At 42.0% G+C, this 23,723-nt stretch overlaps 1 protein-coding gene across 2 annotated transcripts in view; it reads right to left on the reverse strand.

The window, feature by feature from the left end:
• The window catches only part of LOC126213511 (zinc finger protein 227-like), a 129,056-nt gene extending 106,011 nt beyond the window's left edge, over positions 1-23,045 (reverse strand). For both annotated transcript variants that reach the window (XM_049941341.1, XM_049941343.1), the window contains exon 1: positions 22,817-23,045. Coding sequence is in view for 1 of the 2 variants with exons in the window: in XM_049941343.1 (XP_049797300.1) it covers positions 22,817-22,821 (5 nt within the window). In the remaining variant the exon portion in view is untranslated. The remainder of the gene's footprint in view (positions 1-22,816) is intronic.
• Between the last annotated feature and the right edge of the window lie 678 nt (positions 23,046-23,723).

Here is a 23,723-nt window from a genome sequence, read left to right on the forward strand (position 1 = left end):
GTCCCTGTGAAATATGATACTCTGCACCATATTTAAGCTCTTATGGGGTGTGATGGAAACAGAAACATCCCCCAGTTTGCCACAGGCGAGTAGTGCCCTTGACTGGGCAGAGGATGCTGTTTTGATCAAGACCGACCCTGACCACATTTTGGACAAGCCCTCCACCTCCCAAACTTGTCCTCTAAATGCTCCACAAAAAACTTTCACTGAGAAGAAAGATTCCCCATCAAGTCTCGTACATACAATGTACCAGGGTGAATAATCTTCGCTGCCATCCTCCCATGGTGTGGCTGGGGAGAGTGGGGGGGGGGGGGGGGGAGGGAATGATTTGGAGTCATATTTGTTAGCACTGAATTTAGACCTTGATCGTTTAGACACTGCTTGTGTTTGACCACCAGCAAGAGATAACGTGCTACACTTCATTGTGTGTCATCCACCCACTCCGAACAGGGGCCCTTCCCACACCCAGCTGTAGCAAAGGCCACCCTGTTAGGATGGCAATTGCTGGGAAACCCGATGCCCCAGGGTGACGGGCATCTACTCCTTGGCATACGTGGGGAGTTAATGGTGCAGGCATCAGCAGAGCAATCCCTGTGTAGTCAGGGGGGTACAACCAACAGGGTACATGGTGACCCCACCACAGCAGACGCTAGACGCTGGATATCAGGTGCAAACGAGCTAAGAAGTCCATTATTGTCAACAGCGCAGAAAGTGATACTGCTCAGAGGATGGAGGAAAACGCACCCAGGAGGGTGACCACACCCAACACTTGGAGAATGAACGGAAGTGCAGATCCGCGTCGACAAACGATGCGAGAGGTCTCAGTGCATGGAGACTATGCACAATGTAAGGCACCCTTCCCCAATTGGCTCGCTCTTCGGGAAAATTTTGAAAAATGGAGGTCAAACCCTACAGGGGACAATCACATAAAGGCCGAAACGTGAGAGACTCCTTTTAGTCGCCTCTTAAGACGGCCAGGAATACCTCGGGAATATTCTACACCTGGACCCGCACGGGGGTTCAGTCGTGGATAAAGCAGGTGGTAGACTTCTGTTTATTGATATAATACTGGGGAAGTGCAATCAGTCTACTAAAGAGTGTTTACAAATCACTCATGCAACACATCCTAGAATATTGCTCAAGTATGCGGAACCCATACCAAATAGGACTAACCGGGAATAATTAATGTATACAGAGAAGGGCAGCATGAATGGTCACAGGTTTTATTAATCCAGAGGAGAGTGTCGCAGAGATACTGAAGGAACTGAAATGGCAGCCTCTTGAAGACAGACGTAAACTATCCCGTAAAGTCTATAAATAAAGTTTAAACAACCAACATTAAATGATTACTCTAGGGATATACTACAAGCCCCTACATATTGCTCACACAGGTATCGTGAGGAGAACATTAGAATAATTGCTGCATGCACAGAGGCATAAGCAATGTGGCTATGTAGTAGACTCCTTGTCTGACATGTAAGGGCCTGGGTTCGAATCCTGGCGGAATCAAAATTTTAAACCAAGGTGCACGTTCTGTGAGCATTTCCGTGAAGCATTAAACACAAAAAACACAGAAAAAACTTTTATTCTTTTTTAATTACACACTCTTGATTAACAATCTTTTATAAAATATCAGTAGGCTACTTAAGAATTTTTGAGTGCAATGTTGTTGTTGTTGTTGTGGTCTTCAGTCCTGAGACTGGTTTGATGCAGCTCTCCATGCTACTCTATCCTGTGCAAGCTTCTTCATCTCCCAGTACCTACTGCAGCCTACATCCTTCTGAATCTGCTTAGTGTATTCATCTCTTGGTCTCCCTCTACGATTTTTACCCTCCACGCTGCCCTCCAATACTAAATTGGTGATCCCTCCATGTCTCAGCACATGTCCTACCAAACGATCCCTTCTTCTAGTCAAGTTGTGCCACAAGCTCCTCTTCTCCCCAATTCTATTCAATACCTCCTCATTAGTTATGCGATTTACCCATCTAATCTTCAGCATTCTTCTGTAGCACCACATTTTGAAAGCTTCTATTCTCTTCTTGTCTAAGCTATTTATCGTCCACGTTTCACTTCCATACATGGCTACACTCCATACAAATACTTTCAGAAACGACTTCCTGACATTTAAATCTATACTCGATGTTAACAAATTTTTCTTCTTCAGAAACGCTTTCCTTGCCATTGCCAGTCTACATTTGATATCCTCTCCACTTCGACCATCATCAGTTATTTTGCTCCCCAAATAGCAAAACTCCTTTACTACTTTAAGTGTCTCATTTCCTAATCTAATTCCCCCAGAATCACCCGACTTAATTCGACTACATTCCATTATCCTCGTTTTGCTTTTGTTGATGTTCTTCTTATATCCTCCCTTCAAGACACTGTACATTCCGTTCAACTGCTCTTCCAAGTCCTTTGCTGTCTCTGACAGAATTACAATATCATCGGCGAACCTCAAAGTTTTTATTTCTTCTCCATGGATTTTAATACCTACTCTGAACTTTTCTTTTGTTTCCTTTATTGCTTGTTCAATATACAGATTGAATAACATCAGGGATAGGCTACAACCCTGTCTCACTCCCGAACCAACCACTGCTTCCCTTTCGTGTCCCTCGACTCTTATAACTGCCATCTGGTTTCTGTACAAATTGTAAATAGCCTTTCACTCTCTGTATTTTACCCCTGCCACCTTCAGAATTTGAAAGGGAGTATTCCAATCAACATTGTCAAAAGCTTTCTCTAAGTCTACAAATGCTAGAAACGTAGGTTTGCCTTTCCTTAATCTATCTTCTAAGATAAGTCATAGGGTCAGTATCGCCTCACGTGCTCCAACATTTCTATGGAATCCAAACTGATCTTCCCCGAGGTCGGCTTCTATCAGTTTTTCCATTCGTCTGTAAAGAATTCGCGTTAGTATTTTGCAGCTGTGTCTTATTATAGTCCGTGAGACGAGTAATTGGTACTGACAGTTCCGGCGGGCAGACGGCGCTGTTGCCGAACGTGGCTCACAGCACGCGGCGCCCTGTCTGCTACACGCATTCTCTAGCAGCAGAAATAAAAGCGAGACAAAATACAAGTCGTATTGGTACGCGTGAATTTATTTAAAGTTGATGCTTGAAATATATTAACTCGAAAACTGATAAGAGCTATTTAGTACAAGTATCTAAGATGCTGAAACATAATAAAGTTATTTGTTAAACTTCACAACTGAATTGAAAACTATTTTCGCAAGTTCTTGAACATTAGCAGTTTTTGTTTCCATTGTTAAGTATTAGCATTATTAATTTGTTCTACTACAAGCTACAGAATAATTGGTCAGTGTATTAAGAGTTATAATCTGAAGAAAGTACTCACAATATGATGATCTGGTTGTAGATCGATAGCAAACTCCCTCCTTACATTCCTGAATACGTTGTAGTTACTGTAATGGAAAAACACCACTCACATCACTGTCAGAATCTGATTTGACATTGTCTTCCTCAGCACTACTCGAACTATCACTGCTCTCTCCCAGATGTGTAATCAAATTTTCGATGCATTCTACCACAACCCCTTAGGTTTTGGCCGCCTCTCTGATGGCACTTGCAGTGCTGTTTACAATTTTAGCTACGTCTCGCTTGTCACTTTATTGATAGCTGCTGGAAGGAGAGTTTCCACTTCAGAGATCGTGAATTTTTTATTGTTTGCAGCAATGTAATTTTTTATCTGCGCCCACACTCCTTCAATTGCATTGAAGTGACAGTGGTATGGAGGAAGCCGAACGATTTCATGCCCGTGCCTTTTAGCAATCTCGTCAATTACATATGTTGGAAATTGGGGTTTCTTTTGTGCCACAATTTCGAGCAGTTCCACCTTCCTTAAATCTTCTCTGAAATCTACTTTTCGCCGTTTCAACCACTGAATGATATCGTCTTTTTTTGTTGCCAAGGTTTGTGCCTTATTGTGAACAACGGAATGATAAGGTGCATTGTCCATAACAATCACTGATGGACTTGTCAGATTCGTCATAAGCGATGTCTCGAACCATTCTTAAAATACTGCACTGTTCATTTCTTCATGGTAATCTCCCGTCTTTTTTGACCGAAACATTTTCAAGCAGTTTGGCACAAAACCTTTCGATGTTCCTGCATGTAAGACAATAATACGCCCTCCTTTGCCAACAGGCACTGCCATTGTCCCCTCGGGCGTTCCATCATTCCAGCCTCTACGTAAAGAATGTAGTTTCATCTAACCACACTATACTTTCGAATTCCACACCCACGATCCTGCGCAGAAATCTGCACCGCCATGCAACTACATCTGTCCTTTCCATTAATATTTTGTGTCCGTTAAACAGTGAATAGCTGAAGCCTATGTCTTTCAACACTGTACGCAATGAAAATTTGCTCCCTTTAAAAAGATCGTCTTTCTGAAGCGACACCAGTAATTTAGATAGAGTGGGATGTTCCCTTCTCTTATAATAGCTGTATATATGACGACGAATAGCGTCTTTCTGAAAATCGTCCAAAGCTGTCACCTGCTTATTTCTCGGTCGCTTCTTTCCTGGTGTGTGCAGCTTTGTTGTGCCACTCTCGTCACAATCTACACTATACTGTTCTTTCCCTATCTTTACAACAGTGTTCTTACTTATTTTCAATGCTGCTGCAGTTCTCTTCACAACCTGAACAACAGGAATTAAGGGCCCACCTTTGTCCTTTTCTTTCTCAAAGTAATCCCTCACAGAGCACACGAATTCACGGGCCTGGGTGTGTAGCAAACTTTTCTTCCTCCGTTTCACTTCTTGTGTTGGGCTGGGTTCAATGGAATGGCTCATCAAGATGAATGGAACGAGTGGTGAACAAGTTCAAAGGAATGGTCTTTCGTAGTTCACTTTGGTCGTGACTTTCTGTTTATAGTTTCCGGGAACGGGAAATGGTTGGTCTCGTTCCCGCAACGGCACGTCGGCCAGTCTCTTTCCAGCCTCGGTCCGGTTCCCACCTGTCTCAGTCTCGCTCGGCTGGACTCGTCCTTCTTCGCATGGCCACTCGTCGTAGTTCCAATGCCGACTGCTCATAGTTAGCTCAGTATCGAGTTATTGTTTGTTCTGTTCGCTGCGCAAGCCCTTCTAGATTTGTTTCAAACCTTTTTTTGAACTTTGAACTTCTGGTTCTTTTCATATTCTATTCAGCGTCCATGACTGGTAATTAAAATGTATTTAATAATTATGTAAATTACATGGTATGTAATGCATCTTTTCAGGTAACAAAACGGCATATCAGCTTACTTCACTATTTTGATAAACAACAGAAGAAATACTTGTAAAAAGGCAAGATTTTTTTATTATTACACATGCAGAGGAAGTTGGCACGGCACACACAAGTGGCCATTTTCCGTCTTGATTTGATCCAAGGTAAAAGAGCACGTTCATTGTTATGGAATGTAGACCGACTTAGAACCAAATGAAGTTCACTTTCCATAATCGAGTGTCTGGTGTCACATTTTGTAAAGAGAATAGTATAACTTCTACAATATTATTTCAGTGGTACAGGGTGGCACAGGAAAAATTGTCCCCGAGTACTAGTCTGTTCATTTTCGCCTACCAATCATCATCTATTGTTTCGAAGATGTTGTTTGCGTTAGCTTCTTTGTTATTTATTCACTGCCTAATTATTACATGTTTATCTATGCTGCTCGTAGAGTTCAACAAATCCTGCGTAATTGGCGAGCTGTCTGTACTCGGGGCTGTTTTCCGTGCGCCACCTTAACATTGTTTCACTGCGATCAGCCACATAATGCTATAGTTGGCTACATGAGAGGTTTCAGAGAATCACGAAAATAACAAGTGTGTGAGAATTCTGTTAGGAATAAAAACTCTGTACTCCGGGGTGGAGACAAGTGCCCTCTTGGCGCCTTCCATCTTCAGTCACCTATACCAATAATTTTCAATTTTTCATAAGAACCATATACCAAGCACAAATGAAAGGTGAACGAGTAAAAATGAAGAGTTCCCAAAAAAGAGCGATCACCAGTGAACTACTTCCCAAGGATGAATGAGTTTGCCCATCACTAATGTAGTGTCATACGACAAAAAAATGCACGAGTCGCCACTGGAACGAGTCAACTTATACAACGTTTTTGTGTACAATTTGTCGGGAAATGAAACTGAACTATCACATAGACTCGGCAACAAGTAAAGCAAGTTGTCAAAGGAGATTCCTTACAAAACACTCCTAGGATATTACACAAGTGCGCAGAATCTGTAGTGCAGCATAATGTGGGATCCTACGGAATAACCTCCTCCACTTTTATTCTCTCAACGCCGACAACAGATGTTCGTGAGACCTGAAAACTTAGTTTAGGTAGTTGTTAAAAGGATAAATTCCCAATGTAGAGAGATAAAGTGTAAGCCACGACAGCCCCGTAGATCGGCAGGGTGCGATTGCAAATAAAACTCTCCATCTGCTGTGGTGGAGCGCTTGTTCTTTGGATACTGTGGCTTGACGGTGCCTCGGAACTTGAGGGACAGAGAAGTGTGCTCGAGAATGTAGATCTAGGTTGCAAAAGTCATATATCGCATTGGACCTTATTTTTCCTGGAACAGAGCAGCAACTCAACTTGGAGTGAGCTCAACAAGTCATTGGAAGTCCCCTGCAAAAATAATGGGCAATGCTGCCTCTACAGCTGTCCATAATTGCAAAAGTGTTGCCAGTGCAGGATTATGTGTACACACTGAGCTCTCTTTTATCTCACGTAAACATTCAATGGGATTCACGTCAGACGACACGGGTGGCTAAATCGTTCCCTCAAACTGTCCAGACTGTTCCGCAAACCTGTAGCGAACAACTGTGGCCCCTGGTGAGATAGTGCATTGTTATCTGGGAGCAGGAAGTGCACGAATGGCTACAAATGATCTTCACGTAACTGAACATAACCATTTCCGGACAATGATTAGTTCAGTTGGACCAGAAGACCCAATCCATTTCATGTAAACACAACTCACATCATTAAGGAGCCACCACCAGTTTGCACAGTGCATCATTGATAACTTGGCTTTGTTACACTCGAAAGTTACCATCAGCTCTTACCAACTGAAATCAGGACTCATTAGATAAGGCCACAGTTTCCCAGTCATCTAGGTTTCAACTGATACGGTCACAAGCTGAGGAGAGGCTCTGCAGGCAATGTCGTGCTGTTAGCAGAGGCACTTGCCTCAGTCATTTGCTGCCCTATCCCATTAACACCAAATTGCGCCACACTGCCCTAATGGATACGTTCATCACACGTACCACACTGGCTACTGTGGGTATTTCACACAGTGTTGCTCGTCTGTCAGCACTGACAACTCTATGCAAACGATCTGCTCTCAGTCGTTAGGAGAAGGTTGTCAGCCACTACGTGGTCCGTCAGGAGAGGTAACGCCTGAAATGTGGTATTCTCAGCACGCTCTAGACACTGTGGATTGCAGAATGTTTAATTCCCTAACAATTTCCAAACAGAATGTCTACGCGTCTAGCTCCAGCCATCATTGCATGAAAACTCTGTTACTTCCCATTCTGCAGCCGTAATCACACTGTAAACCTTTTTACATGATTCACCTGAGTACAAATGACAGTTCCTACCCCTTTTATATCTCGAGTACACAACACTTGATTGAAGCTCTCCACAGTGATATGACTGGACAGGTCCTCTGCCAGAATGAAACAACTGGTGAATTCCCAATAACAAGTGGGCTTAGACAAGGATGCGTTCTCGCACCGACATTATTTGCATCGTATCTGGCAGCTATGCTTTACGAGACATCCGTAAACAGTGCAGGAATAGAACTACAGTACAGGTTCGATGGAGGATTGTTCGACCGGTCCGGACTCCGTTCGAAAAGGTTCACCGGCACCACTCGTGTGACAGAGCTGCAGTATGCTGATGACAGTGCTTCTCCAGCTCATTCACCTGCAGAGTTGCAGCTGTCAGTCGATTCCTTCAGCAGGGCGTACGAACGATTTGGTCTCTCCGTCAATATTCCAAAGACGAAGGTGACGGCGCAGCCAACTCCTGGCTCCTCCGTTCCTGATTTCGGCATATCCATTTATGATACACCCTTGGAACAAGAGGACCATTTCCTCTACCTAGGATGCATACTGTCATCTAACTGCTCATCAGGAAAAGATGTCGAGAATAGATTACGTGCTGCCCACGTAGCATTTGGACGTCTTACAAAGCGTGTCTTCCCGGATAAAGACCTAACACTGTACACCAAACTGACGGTGTACAAAGCTGTAGTCATTTCCACCCTGCTATACGGTTGCGAAACGTGGATGTTATATTGCTGTGATCTGAAGAAACTAGAACGCTTCAACCGACAGAAGCTAAGATATATCCTGAACCTGAAATGGGATGACTTCATATCAAACACGGGTGTTCTTGAGAAAGCAAAAATGTATAGCACGGAAGCTCTTATCACTGGGCATCAACTCAGACGGGTCGGACACGTCCAGCGGATGGAAAATGACAGACTTCCACGCCAAATGCCGTACAGCGAAGTGAGCACAGGTAAAAGGCCACGAGGTGCCCCTCTCGAGCGTTGTAAGGATTAGTACAAGAAAAATCTGAAAAACTTGAACATCGATCCGAGTAACTGGTCCATAATAGCAGAAGATCGAAGTCGCTGGCGCTAGTTACCTCAAATGCTCTTCAAAACTTTGAGCCGGAACGTCGAAGAATGGAGAATGACAAATGCCGGAGACGTAAACTCCTCCAGGCTCAGCCACGTCCTCCACCTTCCGTCAGCTGTAATGTCTGTGCCGCCTGTTCCACGCTAGGATTGGATTGCTAAGACATCGACGACACTTCCATGCCTGAACCGTGACAAAGGAAATCTCAGGAGAGAAATGAAAACTCGGATACGAGTATCAGCTGCTGCCGACGACAACACAACACTACCACCATCTGTATATGTGCACACAGCTATCCCATGGCTTTTGTCGCAGAGTAAACAAGCAGAAATGTATAAAATTGTTTTCGGAACAGTAGCTTACTGACTTTCAATCACTAATGTCACAGTGGGACACATGCCGGTTTTAAACATTCTGCCACGAGCTACAAGATCTGTCACCCATCATTATAACTGAAGCTGTGTATCAAATTACCAATAAGTTGTTTACAACATTTAGTAACTTGGAGATTGATTACAGCACTCTTCCAGCAACCGTGCATTGCAACAAAACAAAGAAGTCTGAGACAACGGTCATGTGGCACTGCACAGCAGGACCACGGAAGTAATTAACTTTGAGAACTACGATATACACGTATTCGGGGTGACAGAGCGTGCCTGAAGTGCACAACACGAGGTAACACCGTGAGACATCTCAGCAGCAAACAGGAATGCCATAGGATACAGAACGTATTCAAAGAAATGCAATTCAAATGTTTGAAGCAGTGTTTGATGTGTGGGAGAGCATCAAAGAGCTGCTGAAGAAACCAAACTCTTGAAGACAGAGACCAACTATCCTACAAAAGCCAACGAACAAAGTTTCCAGAACGAGCCTTAAGCGAGGAATCTATGAATATATTACAATCCCCTATGTATTGCTCCTGTAGAGGTCATTAAAGCAAGATTCAAGCCCAATAAAGTGTGCACAGAGCATTGAAAGTCATTCTTCCAATGCTCTATACACAAATGGAACAGGAAGAAGTCCTACTAACTAGCACATTGCTAAGTATCATCTTTTTACTGAGGTTTGCATTTCTAAGGTACCACTAATAAGAACCAAACGACATCTACAACTTAAGCATTACAACAAAATCAGAAAAAACACCATCTATGTAACATATGATGGCTCACATAAAGCACTCAGGCACAGCAATGTGCTCGCATTGTTTATTAGGTCCAAATTCTCATCCTCTGTTTGTAGAATGTAGTAACACATTTGGCACCCCGAATATTTGTCAAGGGCTACAGCTCGCATCTATAAAGAGTATTTGCTACGGTGCATTCAAAGGAATAAGACAGCAACCTCACTCCAACAACAGTCTACAAATTACCACAGCTTTCAGGAAAGTCGTACTAACGAGAACTGAAAAGGTGGTATGAATGGAGGTGACCAGTCATTGTTGCACCACTTTCAATTCATCACAGTGGAAAGCAAGTACAATGCACATTGAATTTTGCATGGGCAGTGATTAATACCAGGCATTTTTGGATGTGGCAACAAGCTTAATTCGTTAACATCAAATAAATATACAGTCAATAACATTCATAGCGATATTTCTTTTAACACTGTATGGGCTACAAGTGAAATCTAATGGTCCCGTCTAAATCCTATGTAAATGCTATATTTCAAAAATGGCTTAAAGTGACATTGCTTATTGTGCCTTATCGAGTAAAATGATGCATTTTTACTACATTTTCAGAGATATGTATTCACTGTAACATCTAATGTTCATTTTTGTTTGTTACGTATTTGGAGATTACTAGCAATAATGTAATGCTTATTATCAAACTCTTGTTTTTCATTGATTGTCGGGTTCAAATCAGTATCTGCGTTGAACAGTCAATGCATCATTTGAAAGATGTCACCAAAAAGAGGAAAATATTTAATATTCGAAAAAAGTCACATATAATCTGGTAATTAGGAAATGGGGACACAAATATTAGCATCACAAAGGAACTGCCTGTCTTTCTACAATTTGGAAAGACAGAGAGAAAATACAGAACCCCCCCCACACACTTTGTCAACACAATTCTTTAAAAACCAAGAGAGCGAGAGCATAGGAACACAAAAATATTGAAGAAGCTTTGTTTACATAGTTTAAGCAGCGAAGATCAAATAATGTGCCAATCAATGGACCTACTCTTCAAGTGAAAGCCAATGAATCTGCGCATCTGTTGGGGAGTCCAAACTTCAATTATTCATCATCCTGGATATAATGTGTCCGAGCCCAACAGGATAGTTTCGCTGTTAAAATATGTGGCGAAACTCATACACTACTTGATGGTATAACAAATGAGTGGCTATCTAAGATGTGGCTTGTTTTGTGAAAGGTTACAAGCAAGATGACATATTCAATGCAGATGAAACTGGCTTGCCTTACGAAATGAACCCAAGCAACACACTGAAATTTCAAATTGAACAGTGTTTGGATGGGAAAATGTCCAAGGTGAGAATCACAGTGAAGGATGCCGCAAATATCACAGGAACATGTAAAGAAAAGTCTTTCGTGACTGAACATTGAGAAAAGCTAGGAGTTTCATAAACAGACACCCCTACCCATAGTTTATGAAAACAATGCAAAATCTTCGATGACATCCGACGTTTTTCAAAAGGTGTTGCAAACTTGGACTCTCGGCTCAAATCAAAGAAATGAAAAACTGTTCTCCTGGTCAATAACTGCCCTTCCCATGCAGTTCTCAACAATCTGCCATGTATAAAGCTCGTGTTTTTACCTCCATACGTCATTTTAGTTCCACAGGCTAGGGCCCAGCGAGTTTTTATATATATATATAATAGAGGGAAACATTCCACCTAGGAAAAATTTTGTGTGTATGTTTGTGTTCGTTTGTGTGTCTGTCGACCTGCCAGCACTTTCATTTGGTAAGTCACATCATATATATATATATATATATATATATATATATATATATATATATATATATATATATATATATATATATAGAGAGAGAGAGAGAGAGAGAGAGAGAGAGAGAGAGAGAGAGAGAGAGACAGAGAGAGGGAAACATTCCACGTAGGAAAAATATATATAAAAACAAAGATGATGAGACTTACCAAATGAAAGTGCTGGCAGGTCGACAGACACACAAACGAACACAAACATACACACAAAATTCAAGCTTTCGCAACAAACTGTTGCCTCATCAGGAAAGAGGGAAGGAGAGGGAAAGACGAAAGGATGTGGGTTTTAAGGGAGAGGGTAAGGAGTCATTCCAATCCCGGGAGCGGAAAGACTTACCTTAGGGGGAAAAAAGGACGGGTATACACCCGCACACACACATATCCATACACACATATACAGACACAAGCAGATATATATATATATATATATATACTCCTGGAAATGGAAAAAAGAACACATTGACACCGGTGTGTCATACCCACCATACTTGCTCCGGACACTGCGAGAGGGCTGTACAAGCAATGATCACACGCACGGCACAGCGGACACACCAGGAACCGCGGTTTTGGCCGTCGAATGGCGCTAGCTGCGCAGCATTTGTGCACCGCCGCCGTCAGTGTCAGCCAGTTTGCCGTGGCATACGGAGCTCCATCGCAGTCTTTAACACTGGTAGCATACCGCGACAGCGTGGACGTGAACCGTATGTGCAGTTGACGGACTTTGAGCGAGGGCGTATAGTGGGCATGCGGGAGGCCGGGTGGACGTACCGCCGAATTGCTCAACACGTGGGGTGTGAGGTCTCCACAGTACATCGATGTTGTCGCCAGTGGTCGGCGGAAGGTGCACGTGCCCGTCGACCTGGGACCGGACCGCAGCGACGCATGGATGCACGCCAAGACCGTAGGATCCTACGCAGTGCCGTAGGGGACCATACCGCCACTTCCCAGCAAATTAGGGACACTGTTGCTCCTGGGGTATCGGCGAGGACCATTCGCAACCGTCTCCATGAAGCTGGGCTACGGTCCCGCACACCGTTAGGCCGTCTTCCGCTCACGCCCCAACATCGTGCAGCCCGCCTCCAGTGGTGTCGCGACAGGCGTGAATGGAGGGACGAATGGAGACGTGTCGTCTCGTATGCGTGTTTGGCGCCGTGCAGGTGAGCGCCACAATCAGGACTGCATACGACCGAGGCACACAGGGCCAACACCCGGCATCATGGTGTGGGGAGCGGTCTCCTACACTGGCCGTACACCACTGGTGATCGTCGAGGGGACACTGAATAGTGCACGGTACATCCAAACCGTCATCGAACCCATCGTTCTACCATTCCTAGACCAGCAAGGGAACTTGCTGTTCCAACAGGACAATGCACGTCCGCATGTATCCCGTGCCACCCAACGTGCTCTAGAAGGTGTAAGTCAACTACCCTGGCCAGCAAGATCTCCGGATCTGTCCCCCATTGAGCATGTTTGGGACTGTTTGGGACTGGATGAAGCGTCGTCTCACGCGGTCTGCACGTCCAGCACGAACGCTGGTCCAACTGAGGCGCCAGGTGGAAATGGCATGGCAAGCCGTTCCACAGGACTACATCCGGCATCTCTACGATCGTCTCCATGGGAGAATAGCAGCCTGCATTGCTGCGAAAGGTGTATATACACTGTACTAGTGCCGACATTGTGCATGCTCTGTTGCCTGTGTCTATGTGCCTGTGGTTCTGTCAGTGTGATCATGTGATGTATCTGACCCCAGGAATGTGTCAATAAAGTTTCCCCTTCCTGGGACAATGAATTCATGGTGTTCTTATTTCAATTTCCAGGAGTGTAGTTATAATAGAGGGAAACATTCCAAGTAGGAAAAATATATCTAAAAACAAAGATGATGTGACTTACCAAATGACAGTGCTGGCAGGTCGACAGACACACAAACGAACACAAACATACACACAAAATTCAAGCTTTCGCAACAAACTGTTGCTTCGTCAGGAAAGAGGGAAGGAGAGCGAAAGACGAAAGGATGTGGGTTTTAAGGGAGAGGGTAAGGAGTCATTCCAATCCCGGGAGCCGAAAGACTTACCTTGGGGGAAAAAGGACGGGTATACACTCGCACACACACACATATCCATCCACACATATACAGACACAAGCAGACATATTTAAAGACAAAGAGTTTGGGCAGAGATGTCAGTCGAGGCGGAAGTGCAGAGGCAAAGATGTTGTTGAATGACAGGTGAGGTATGAGTTGCGGCAAATTGAAATTAGCGGAGATTGAGGCCTGGTGGGTAACGGGAACAGAGGATATATTGAAGAGCAAGTTCCCATCTCCGGAGTTCGGATAGGTTGGTGTTGGTGGGAAGTATCCAGATAACCCGGACGGTGTAACACTGTGCCAAGATGTGCTGGCCGTGCACCAAGGCATGTTTAGCCACAGGGTGATCCTCATTACCAACAAACACTGTCTGCCTGTGTCCATTCATGCGAATGGACAGTTTGTTGCTGGTCATTCCCACATAGAATGCATCACAGTGTAGGCAGGTCAGCTGGTAAATCACGTGGGTGCTTTCACACGTGGCTCTGACTCTGATCGTGTAGACCTTCCGGGTTACAGGACTGGAGTAGGTGCTGGTGGGAGGGTGCATGGGACAGGTTTTACACCGGGGGCAGTTACAAGGATAGGAGCCAGAGGGTAGGGAAGGTGGTTTGGGGATTTCATAGGGATGAACTAACAGGTTACGAAGGTTAGGTGGACGGCGGAAAGACACTCTTGGTGGAGTGGGGAGGATTTCATGAAGGATGGATCTCGTTTCAGGGCAGGATTTGAGGAAGTCGTATCCCTGCTGGAGAGCCACATTCAGAGTCTGGTCCAGTCCCGGAAAGTATTCTGTCACAAGTGGGGCACTTTTGTGTTTCTTCTGTGGGAGGTTCTGGGTTTGAGAGGATGAGGAAGTGGCTCCGGTTATTTGCTGCTGTACCAGGTCGGGAGGGTAGTTACGGGATGCGAAAGCTTTTGTCAGGTAGTTGGTGTAATGGTTCAGGGATTCCGGACTGGAGCAGATTCGTTTGCCACGAAGACTTAGACTTCCAGCCTTGCATCTCAATCCTTCTTAAAAAACCTTAATCCTACTCCTAACATCACCACTGCTGAAGCCCAGGCTATCCGTGATCTGAAGGCTGACCGATCCATCGTCATTCTTCTGGCGGACAAGGGTTCCATGACCGTGGTACTTGATCGTCGGGAGTATGTGGCTGAGGGACTGCGCCAGCTTTCAGACAACACCACATACAAAGTTTGCCAAGGTAATCCCATTCCCGATGTCCAGGTGGAGCTTCAAGGAATCCTCAGAACCTTAGGCCCCCTGCAAAACCTTTCACCTGACTCCATCAACCTCCTTCCCCACCGACACCCCGCACCCCTACCTTCTTCCTGAAATTCACAAACCCAATCATCCCGGCCGCCCCATTGTAGCTGGTTACCAAGCCCCCACAGAACGTATCTCTGCCTACGTAGATCAACACCTTCAACCCATTACATGCAATCTCCCATCCTTCATCAAAGACACCAACCACTTTCTCGAACGCCTGGAATCCTTACCCAATCTGTTACCCCCGGAAACCATCCTTGTAACCATTGATGCCACTTCCTTATACACAAATATTCCGCACGTCCAGGGCCTCGTTGCGATGGAGCATTTCCTTTCACGCCGATCACCTGCCACCCTACCTAAAACCTCTTTCCTCATCACCTTAGCCAGCTTCATCCTGACCCACAACTTCTTCACTTTTGAAGGCCAGACATACCAACAATTAAAGGGAACCGCCATGGGTACCAGGATGGCCCCCTCGTACGCCAACCTATTCATGGGTCACTTAGAGGAAGCCTTCTTGGTTACCCAGGCCTGCCAACCCAAAGTTTGGTACAGATTTATTGATGACATCTTCATGATCTGGACTCACAGTGAAGAAGAACTCCAGAATTTCCTCTCTAACCTCAACTCCTTTGGTTCCATCAGATTCACCTGGTCCTACTCCAAATCCCATGCCACTTTCCTGGATGTTGACCTCCACATGCCCAATGGCCAGCTTCACACGTCTGTCCACATCAAACCCACCAACAAGCAACAGTACCTGCATTATGACAGCTGCCACCCATTCCACATCAAACGGTCCCTTCCCACAGCCTAGGTCTTCGTGGCAAACGAATCTGCTCCAGTCCGGAATCCCTGAACCATTACACCAACAACCTGACAACAGCTTTCGCATCCCGTAACTACCCTCCCGACCTGGTACAGAAGCAAATAACCAGAGCCACTTCCTCATCCCCTCAAACGCAGAACCTCCCACAGAAGAACCACAAAAGTGCCCCACTTGTGACAGGATACTTTCCGGGACTGGACCAGACTCTGAATGTGGCTCTCCAGGAGGGATACGACTTCCTCAAATCCTGCCCTGCAACGAGATCCATCCTTCATGAAATCCTCCCCACTCCACCAAGAGTGTCTTTCTGCCGTCCACCTAACCTTCGTAACCTGTTAGTTCATCCCTATGAAATCCCCAAACCACATTCCCTACCCTCTGGCTCCTACCCTTGTAACCGCCCCCGGTGTAAAACCTGTCCCACGCACCCTCCCACCACCACCTACTCCAGTCCTGTAACCCGGAAGGTGTACACGATCAAAGGCAGAGCCACGTGTGAAAGCACCCACGTGATTTACCAACTGACCTGCCTACACTGTGATGCATTCTATGTGGGAATGACCAGCAACAAACTGTCCATTCACATGAATGGACACAGGCAGACAGTGTTTGTTGGTAATGAGGATCACCCTGTGGCTAAACATGCCTTGGTGCACGGCCAGCACATCTTGGCACAGTGTTACACCGTCCGGGTTATCTGGATACTTCCCACCAACACCAACCTATCTGAACTCCGGAGATGGGAACTTGCTCTTCAATATATCCTCTCTTACCGTTACCCACCAGGCCTCAATCTCCGCTAATTTCAATTTGCTGCCACTCATACCTCACCTGTCATTCAACAACATCTTTGCCTCTGCGCTTCCGCCTCGACTGACATCTCTGCCCAAACTCTTTGTCTTTAAATATGTCTGCTTGTGTCTGTATATGTGTGGATGGGTATGTGTGTGTGTGCGAGTCTATACCCGTCCTTTTTCCCCCTAAGGTAAGTCTTTCCGCTCCCGGGATTGGAATGACTCCTTACCCTCTCCCTTAAAACCCACATCCTTTCGTCTTTCCCTCTCCTTCCCTCTTTCCTGATGAGGCAACAGTTTGACTCCTTACCCTCTCCCTTAAAACCCACATCCTTTCGTCTTTCCCTCTCCTTCCCTCTTTCCTGATGAGGCAACAGTTTGTTGCGAAAGCTTGAATTTTGTGTGTGTGTTTGTGTTTGTTTGTGTGCCAGCGCTTTCGTTCAGTAAGTCACATCATCTTTGTTTTTAGATATATTTTTCCCACGTGGAAAAAAATAGTTTTCGAAAGAAATAGTTTTCAAACTGCTTGGTGCAATTTTAAGGTATCAGAGTGCAGGAAAAAGTCACTCAAAAGACAATTGCCAATTGTTTTAAACAGGCAGGATTCTGATAACTCTCTTCACCATCCCACACCAAGGGTGACACATTTTCAGGAACACCTGATGATGGAGGTGAGGATGACATTCCTGTGGTGCAATTAGTGAAAGAATTTTGTCCACCTTTGTCAACTTTTGAAACAGAGGACACCTCTAGGTAGACAACAATCTGACTGTGCGTACCTCATCAACTGAAGAAGAAACTGTAGCTGACATCCAAAGCCAGCAAGATGAAAATTCAGTGCACTGAAAACTTCACAAAAAAAACTTATTTTCAAAGAACAATGCAATACAAACGGCACTAACGAGGCATTAGAATGAACACACCATCAAGCGCAGAATGTGTACATACACCTTAAATGTAAAAAGCAAACCAAAATAACTGATTACATGAAGCAGGAGAGTACGTAGTATGCACTACTAACTCCATTTTAAAATTAGAGCAACTGGTTAAAAAACTAAACAACACTGTCTTTGCCATGACTGTAGAAAACTGGGAAATTAAATTCTTATTTGTTATTTTTTTCAAAGTACAAAAGTGGAATAATAGTGACTTTGTTATTCATATTTTGTAATTGTATGTGTTGGAACTTCTCAATGTGTTACATAGGCAACATCACACTTGTACATTTTAAAGAGAAACATAGGAGAGTGCGTAGGCCTTTGGGTAAGGTATGCATAGAATATTGTCTTTCAAGTTTGATACTGTTGATTTATTTTTGTAATACACTAACTGCAACGAAGTTGTGTCATTCATGACTATTATATTATGCAGCACTTACAGTAGGTTTCACATCACACATGCTCAACATTTTATCTCATTCATTATCCAAAACTGTGTTTGACATTATTGAACAATTTACATTGTTACTACTTCTTTCTTCACTTATTAAGAGGGTTTTTACATTTTGCCGGCATGTTAATTCTGTGAGTACTGCAGAAATATATGAAAAATTCCTCTTCAGTCCCACTCACAAATACTGTAGGTGTACTTAGTGTATTTCTGCTACTTTCTTAAGTATTGACTCTATGGCTCCTGAAATTTACAGATTTGAAATTTTTATCAAAACAACAAAGCAGTAGCCTGGTTTGTGTGACTATTGGCTGTAACAACCACAAAACGTTGGTCCTTTAAACATCATTACTGGTATCGGAAGTTTTGAAGAATACAATACAAAAAACTGCTTTAGCCAGTGAAGTTGCCAATTAGCATAATGTCATAAAATCTTGCCTACTTCAACTATCAAACTATCAGCAGCCATACAGGAATATAGCATATCATATCATTCAGCACTGCTCATAGAGCTTCCAAAAATAGGGAAACCAAAATATGTGAAAACATGTTTTAAATGGAAAGTTAGCAAAGAGAATGTAAATATATTTTCCAACGAACTAAGAACAACAAACTGGCTCTAGATAACAGTGTGTCAAGTGAAAAAAATTTCAAAATATTCCTAAACTGTCTCCTAGATATTTTCAACGAAACTTTTCCCCCTCAAGCCTGGCGACAAAAAGTGACCAATAAAATAAATTGGATTACACTGGGAATAAAAGTGTCTAGTGCCAGGAAAAGACAGCTTCCGAATGAGTTAAAACATAACAAAAATGCTGACTTTGTGGGGTATGTAAAGAGATATACGAGCACTTTCAAAATAGTTGTACAGGCAGCAAAAAAATTGGCTAACAACATGCATATTGGTAAACATGAAAATAAATCAAAGGTAATTTGGGATGTCGTCAAGTCTGAGTTGAGAGTAAACAACAAGTGGGAAGAAATTGTTCAAATTAAAATGATATAATTATACATTCTTTTCAAAAGTCAACTGTTTCAAAGATTTTTTCATAAATGTGGCAAAATCAGAAGTAGATATCACAGCCCACCTGGACAAGGTAGATATCAACTTTGTATATATAAAACAAAATGCATGCCTTAAAACATTCAAAATAATTATCCCAAAAGGTGTAGAAGATGCTATAGTGTCTTCTAAAAACAAGAAATCAGCTGGATGGAATGAAATTCCATCCACTGTAGTCAAGGCTGTTTATAACATCATCTCTTATCCATTGGCTAAAATTATAAATCAGTCATTTGAGGAAGGATATTTCCCGGATCAAAATATGCTGAAATAGTACCATTGTCCAAGAATGGCTCACCAGATGACATGGGAAATTACCACCCTATTTCCCTCCTGGCAGTTTTTGCTAAGATGATACAAAGGATTGTTGCAAAACACCTCAAAACTTTCGTATAGAAAATGACATATAGGCCTAGTTAAAAATCAATTTTGATTTCAAATGGGGAAAAGTAGAATAAATGATATCAGGGAATTTACTGAAAAGGTAAGCTCTGCTTTAGACAAGGGTAAAAAGGTCACAGGTATTTTTTGTGATTTGACCAAAGCTTTTGACTCGGTCAATCGCTTAACTATTTCTACACAAGTTAGAGAGGTAAGAAATCGTGGACAGGGCACTACAGTGGTTCAAATCTTATTTGTCTGAAAGAAAACAGATTGTTATAGGGATCCAGCAGGGCTCAATTTTAGGGCCTTATCTTTTTCTGCTGTACACAAATAATTTATGAACCTTCAATATCGCAGCATGTCAGCAATCGTTGGTTAATATATTAAAAACTAGAAACCCACCTCGATTGCGAAAAAAGCACCTAGTGTTAACCTAGGTTTCGGCGTAGATAACTACACCTTCTTCAGAACAATAGAACCCACAAGTTCCTAAGAAGACCTTTGTCAATACTTAAAAGAACACCATAGCTATACATTTATAAACAAAAAAAACTTGTGAGTTATCTACGCTGAAACCTAGGTTAACATTAGGTGCTTTTTTCACAAATCGAGGCGGGTTTCTAGTTTTTTAATACAAATCATTTACCTTTAAGCATTGATGTTCACTCTGTTTTAATTGAAAATGACAATTTAGATCAAATTCATGATACCATGGAAAATATAATGGGAAACCTACAATTATGTTTTCAGCAAAATGGATTAAAACTCAATGTCACAAAAACACAATTAGAGCAGTTCAGTGCTAAAACATCATCAGCATTTCACATAAAAATAGTGCATGGCTATCAGGAAATGACTGAAGCAAGTCATGTAAAATTTCTAGGTCTAAATCTTGACACAAATTTAAATTGGAAGGCACATGTAGACTTCATAGCAAACAAACTAAACAGCCTGGCTTATGCAATTAATGTCTTATTAGCTTCCACCCTTATGGACACCAGGAAGATAATCTATCACAGCTACTTTGAAACTATAATTCAATACGGAATAATTTTTTGGGAAAGCTCTATGTGAACAGCCTGAGATTACTTACACTTCAAAAGAGAATCATAAGAAACATATGCGTTTAGTCCAAAAAGGAACATCATGTCGCCCATTATTTAAAAAGTTAAAAATACTAACAGTTCCTTCTCTGTACCGTTAAAAATTTTTATTTTCATATGTAAGGTCAAAATTCACTTGACAATTTTCATTTCAACCACAATACAGTGCTCGTCAGAGACACAGTTTCGAACTTCTGATAATTTCAAACTTTATGCTTAAACAATTGTACACAGGATTAAAAATTTACAATAAAATAAATAACACCAATCTGTCAAATACGGAGTTTGACCAATTAAAAAGACTGTTATTTAAGAGACAAGTGTAGAAATGTTATTATTCAATTGAAGAATTCGTGCAGGACAGTTTGGCAATTTGAACAGAAAAGAAACAATACAAATTATGTATCGCATAATAAATTGTAGAAATTGTATTGCAAGCTGTAAAATGATCATTAGTGTTACATATGTTCTTGTTAAGTTGTTCATATCTAAAAATTCAAATAGGTCTGCTTAAATGTGTTGATTATTATATCTTTATTTTTCTGAAGTAATTTGATGTGTCTCCAGTACAAAAATCTTTGATTTGTAACTTACGTTACGAGATGAATAAACTACATTCTACATATTAACAATGTGAAAATATCAGTGGGTAAAAAAAAGTTACCAATGGGAATATAATAAAACTAGACAACACAAAGTATATATAAACGGTTGTCGTGATACTTTCACTGGCTTCGGTAATATACAATATATTACCTTATAAATAAATAAAAAACTTTTTTATTTTAAATTCAGTGCATTAGTATTTGTAAAATGACTCTTATTGTTCATTAAAAAATGACGATCATTCCACTTGGGACCTGTGGAATGGTACATTAGCTTATTTGTTTTAGTTGTAAATATTTGTCATGTATTGTTGTTTTTCTGACATGTTCCACATCCTGGAGGACCTCCTCACTATGGATCAATTGGAATGAAAGTAAATCTAATTTAATCTAAAAACTATGTTCTAATCAGTTAATTGCCACAACCATGTTTTTTAAAAATATTATATTCAAATGTTCTGTGTTTTTTATGTTAAACTTTCTGACCTGTTCCACACCCACTAGAACCGTCTCAGTTTTGGGTCCATGTAACGAAAACTGAATCTAATCTAATCTTCAGCAAAATTCTTGATTATTATTGCTTTTCCTATAATTATTGAAAGTATTAATAAGTAATTTGCAGAGAAATAAATAAAACACAGATCTGCTTTGTACAATGTGCATACAAAGCATTAGCTAAAACTTTTCCAATTTCTTATGTACTGGCAGTAGGCTAACAGATGTTAGTCATTTCTCATTCAACACATTAAATCTTAGGTGGTACAGAGTCAACTTTTCAGTTCCTCAAAACGTGCTTCCAGCTCATTTCATGCTGAACTAAATGAGACATGAAGACTGGCCAATGTGACAGACAGTACCTTCAACACCTTTTCTTATGACTTCCACGACTCCCAAAACCATTACTGAGGAATAGAAGGAAGAAAAGGTAAAACACTTAGGAGGTTGTACACTTATTCCAAATTATGATGGAAAATTAAAAATATTTCCCCAAAATAATGACACACAATTTACACCTTGAAATGGAACTATAGATAAATGGTATTGGGAAAGTAATGTCACTTCGACACTTTGTCAACAGATAATTTCAGTTTGTAGACTTAGCAGTATCTGAATATAAGACGATTGTACGACACTACATTACGCCTTCAGTGCAACCAAAGTGTACGTGCTGCAACAGTAAAGAACAAAATCTATTTCCATGCACATACGCGAATTTGAAATAGTACTCCTTCAGGAAATAGTAGGCCGGGAATTGGAGAGATTTTCCACGAAAGTTGCAAAATTGCAGTCAAAGATAGCCTAAGTTACCTCTTCTATTGTAATGCGGGAACGTCGTCACCGAAATGCGGCGCTAAACAGCCAGAGACGCATAACGCAAATAACAACCCAATTTTAATTTTTATACCAATCGCAGTGTTTTAGTACTCTCATATGTAGTACAAACAACACAACGGCGATTACAGCATGAACACTTCCACTTGTAGGAATTACACAAGTAGGAATTAAGCATTTCTGATTAAAAATGGAAAATGAACAGCTGTAATCAAATCGACACAAAAGCGTCTCATAATTCGTGCTGAATTCGAAGAGATCGCATTACAGCTGATTCTCTTATTGTGAACAATATCAAATCATATAAAAATGTGCATAAATAATAATATTATCAACTGGTAAGACTCACTTCATTCTTAAAATCAATAGCTGTGCGATGATTTCAAAGGTAAACCGAAACAAAAGTCTTCGTCAGCAAATATCCGATTCTTCCTACATCAATGAGTGCACAGCTTAAAATTGTGCAGCTATATATTTTTACACTTTGGGTGTAATAAATCAAATCCGCAACTTCATCGGACAATTGATCAACATCGATTTCGAATTTCCATACACAACACCACCATACCCCGTCAACATGGCCGGGCAAACAATGGACCATTCAATAATGAGTCGCTGTCGATATCGAGTATCGAATAGTGTAATAATTTGTGATTCTCAAGTAGACTCCAGCAGAAATTAATACTGCTACATGCACATGTATATTCTGCAAACCACTATAAAGTGGATAGCAGAAGGTAGTTTCCATTGTACCAGTTATTAGGTTTTCTTCCCATCCCATTACATTAATTATACCGCGCACAGAGGCATCTAAACACTCTTCTCACGCCCCGTATGCGAATTTTTACATATAAACATACAAACATTAGCGTACAGGGCGTTGGGAATAATGAGCGATTAGATGCCTCTGTAATTAATGTAATCTTGCCCTTTCGAGTCCTATGGGAGTGATTCTTAGAGATTGTACTAATCGCTCAAATTAAATAGACACTCGGCGCGGCAGCTGGTGGAAGCGACCGTAAATGCATTGCGTCCATTTACAGTCGCTCTAATCATCAGGCAACTTCGCCCTGGTCGTTAGTAGCATCCCGAAGTAGTAATTGAAGGTGAACTAAATTTATCTATTTTTCTTTATTATCCATTTCTCTTTATTATCTATCATGCCGCAGTTAACTAGCAAGCATAACGTTTAACAACATAGGCCCTACAATGTACATATCTTTATTAGTCCAATAATAATTGGGCAAGAGTTAGGC

Source organism: Schistocerca nitens, chromosome 11, assembly GCF_023898315.1.
Source record: "Schistocerca nitens isolate TAMUIC-IGC-003100 chromosome 11, iqSchNite1.1, whole genome shotgun sequence".
Classification (NCBI taxonomy): Eukaryota; Metazoa; Arthropoda; class Insecta; order Orthoptera; family Acrididae; genus Schistocerca; species Schistocerca nitens.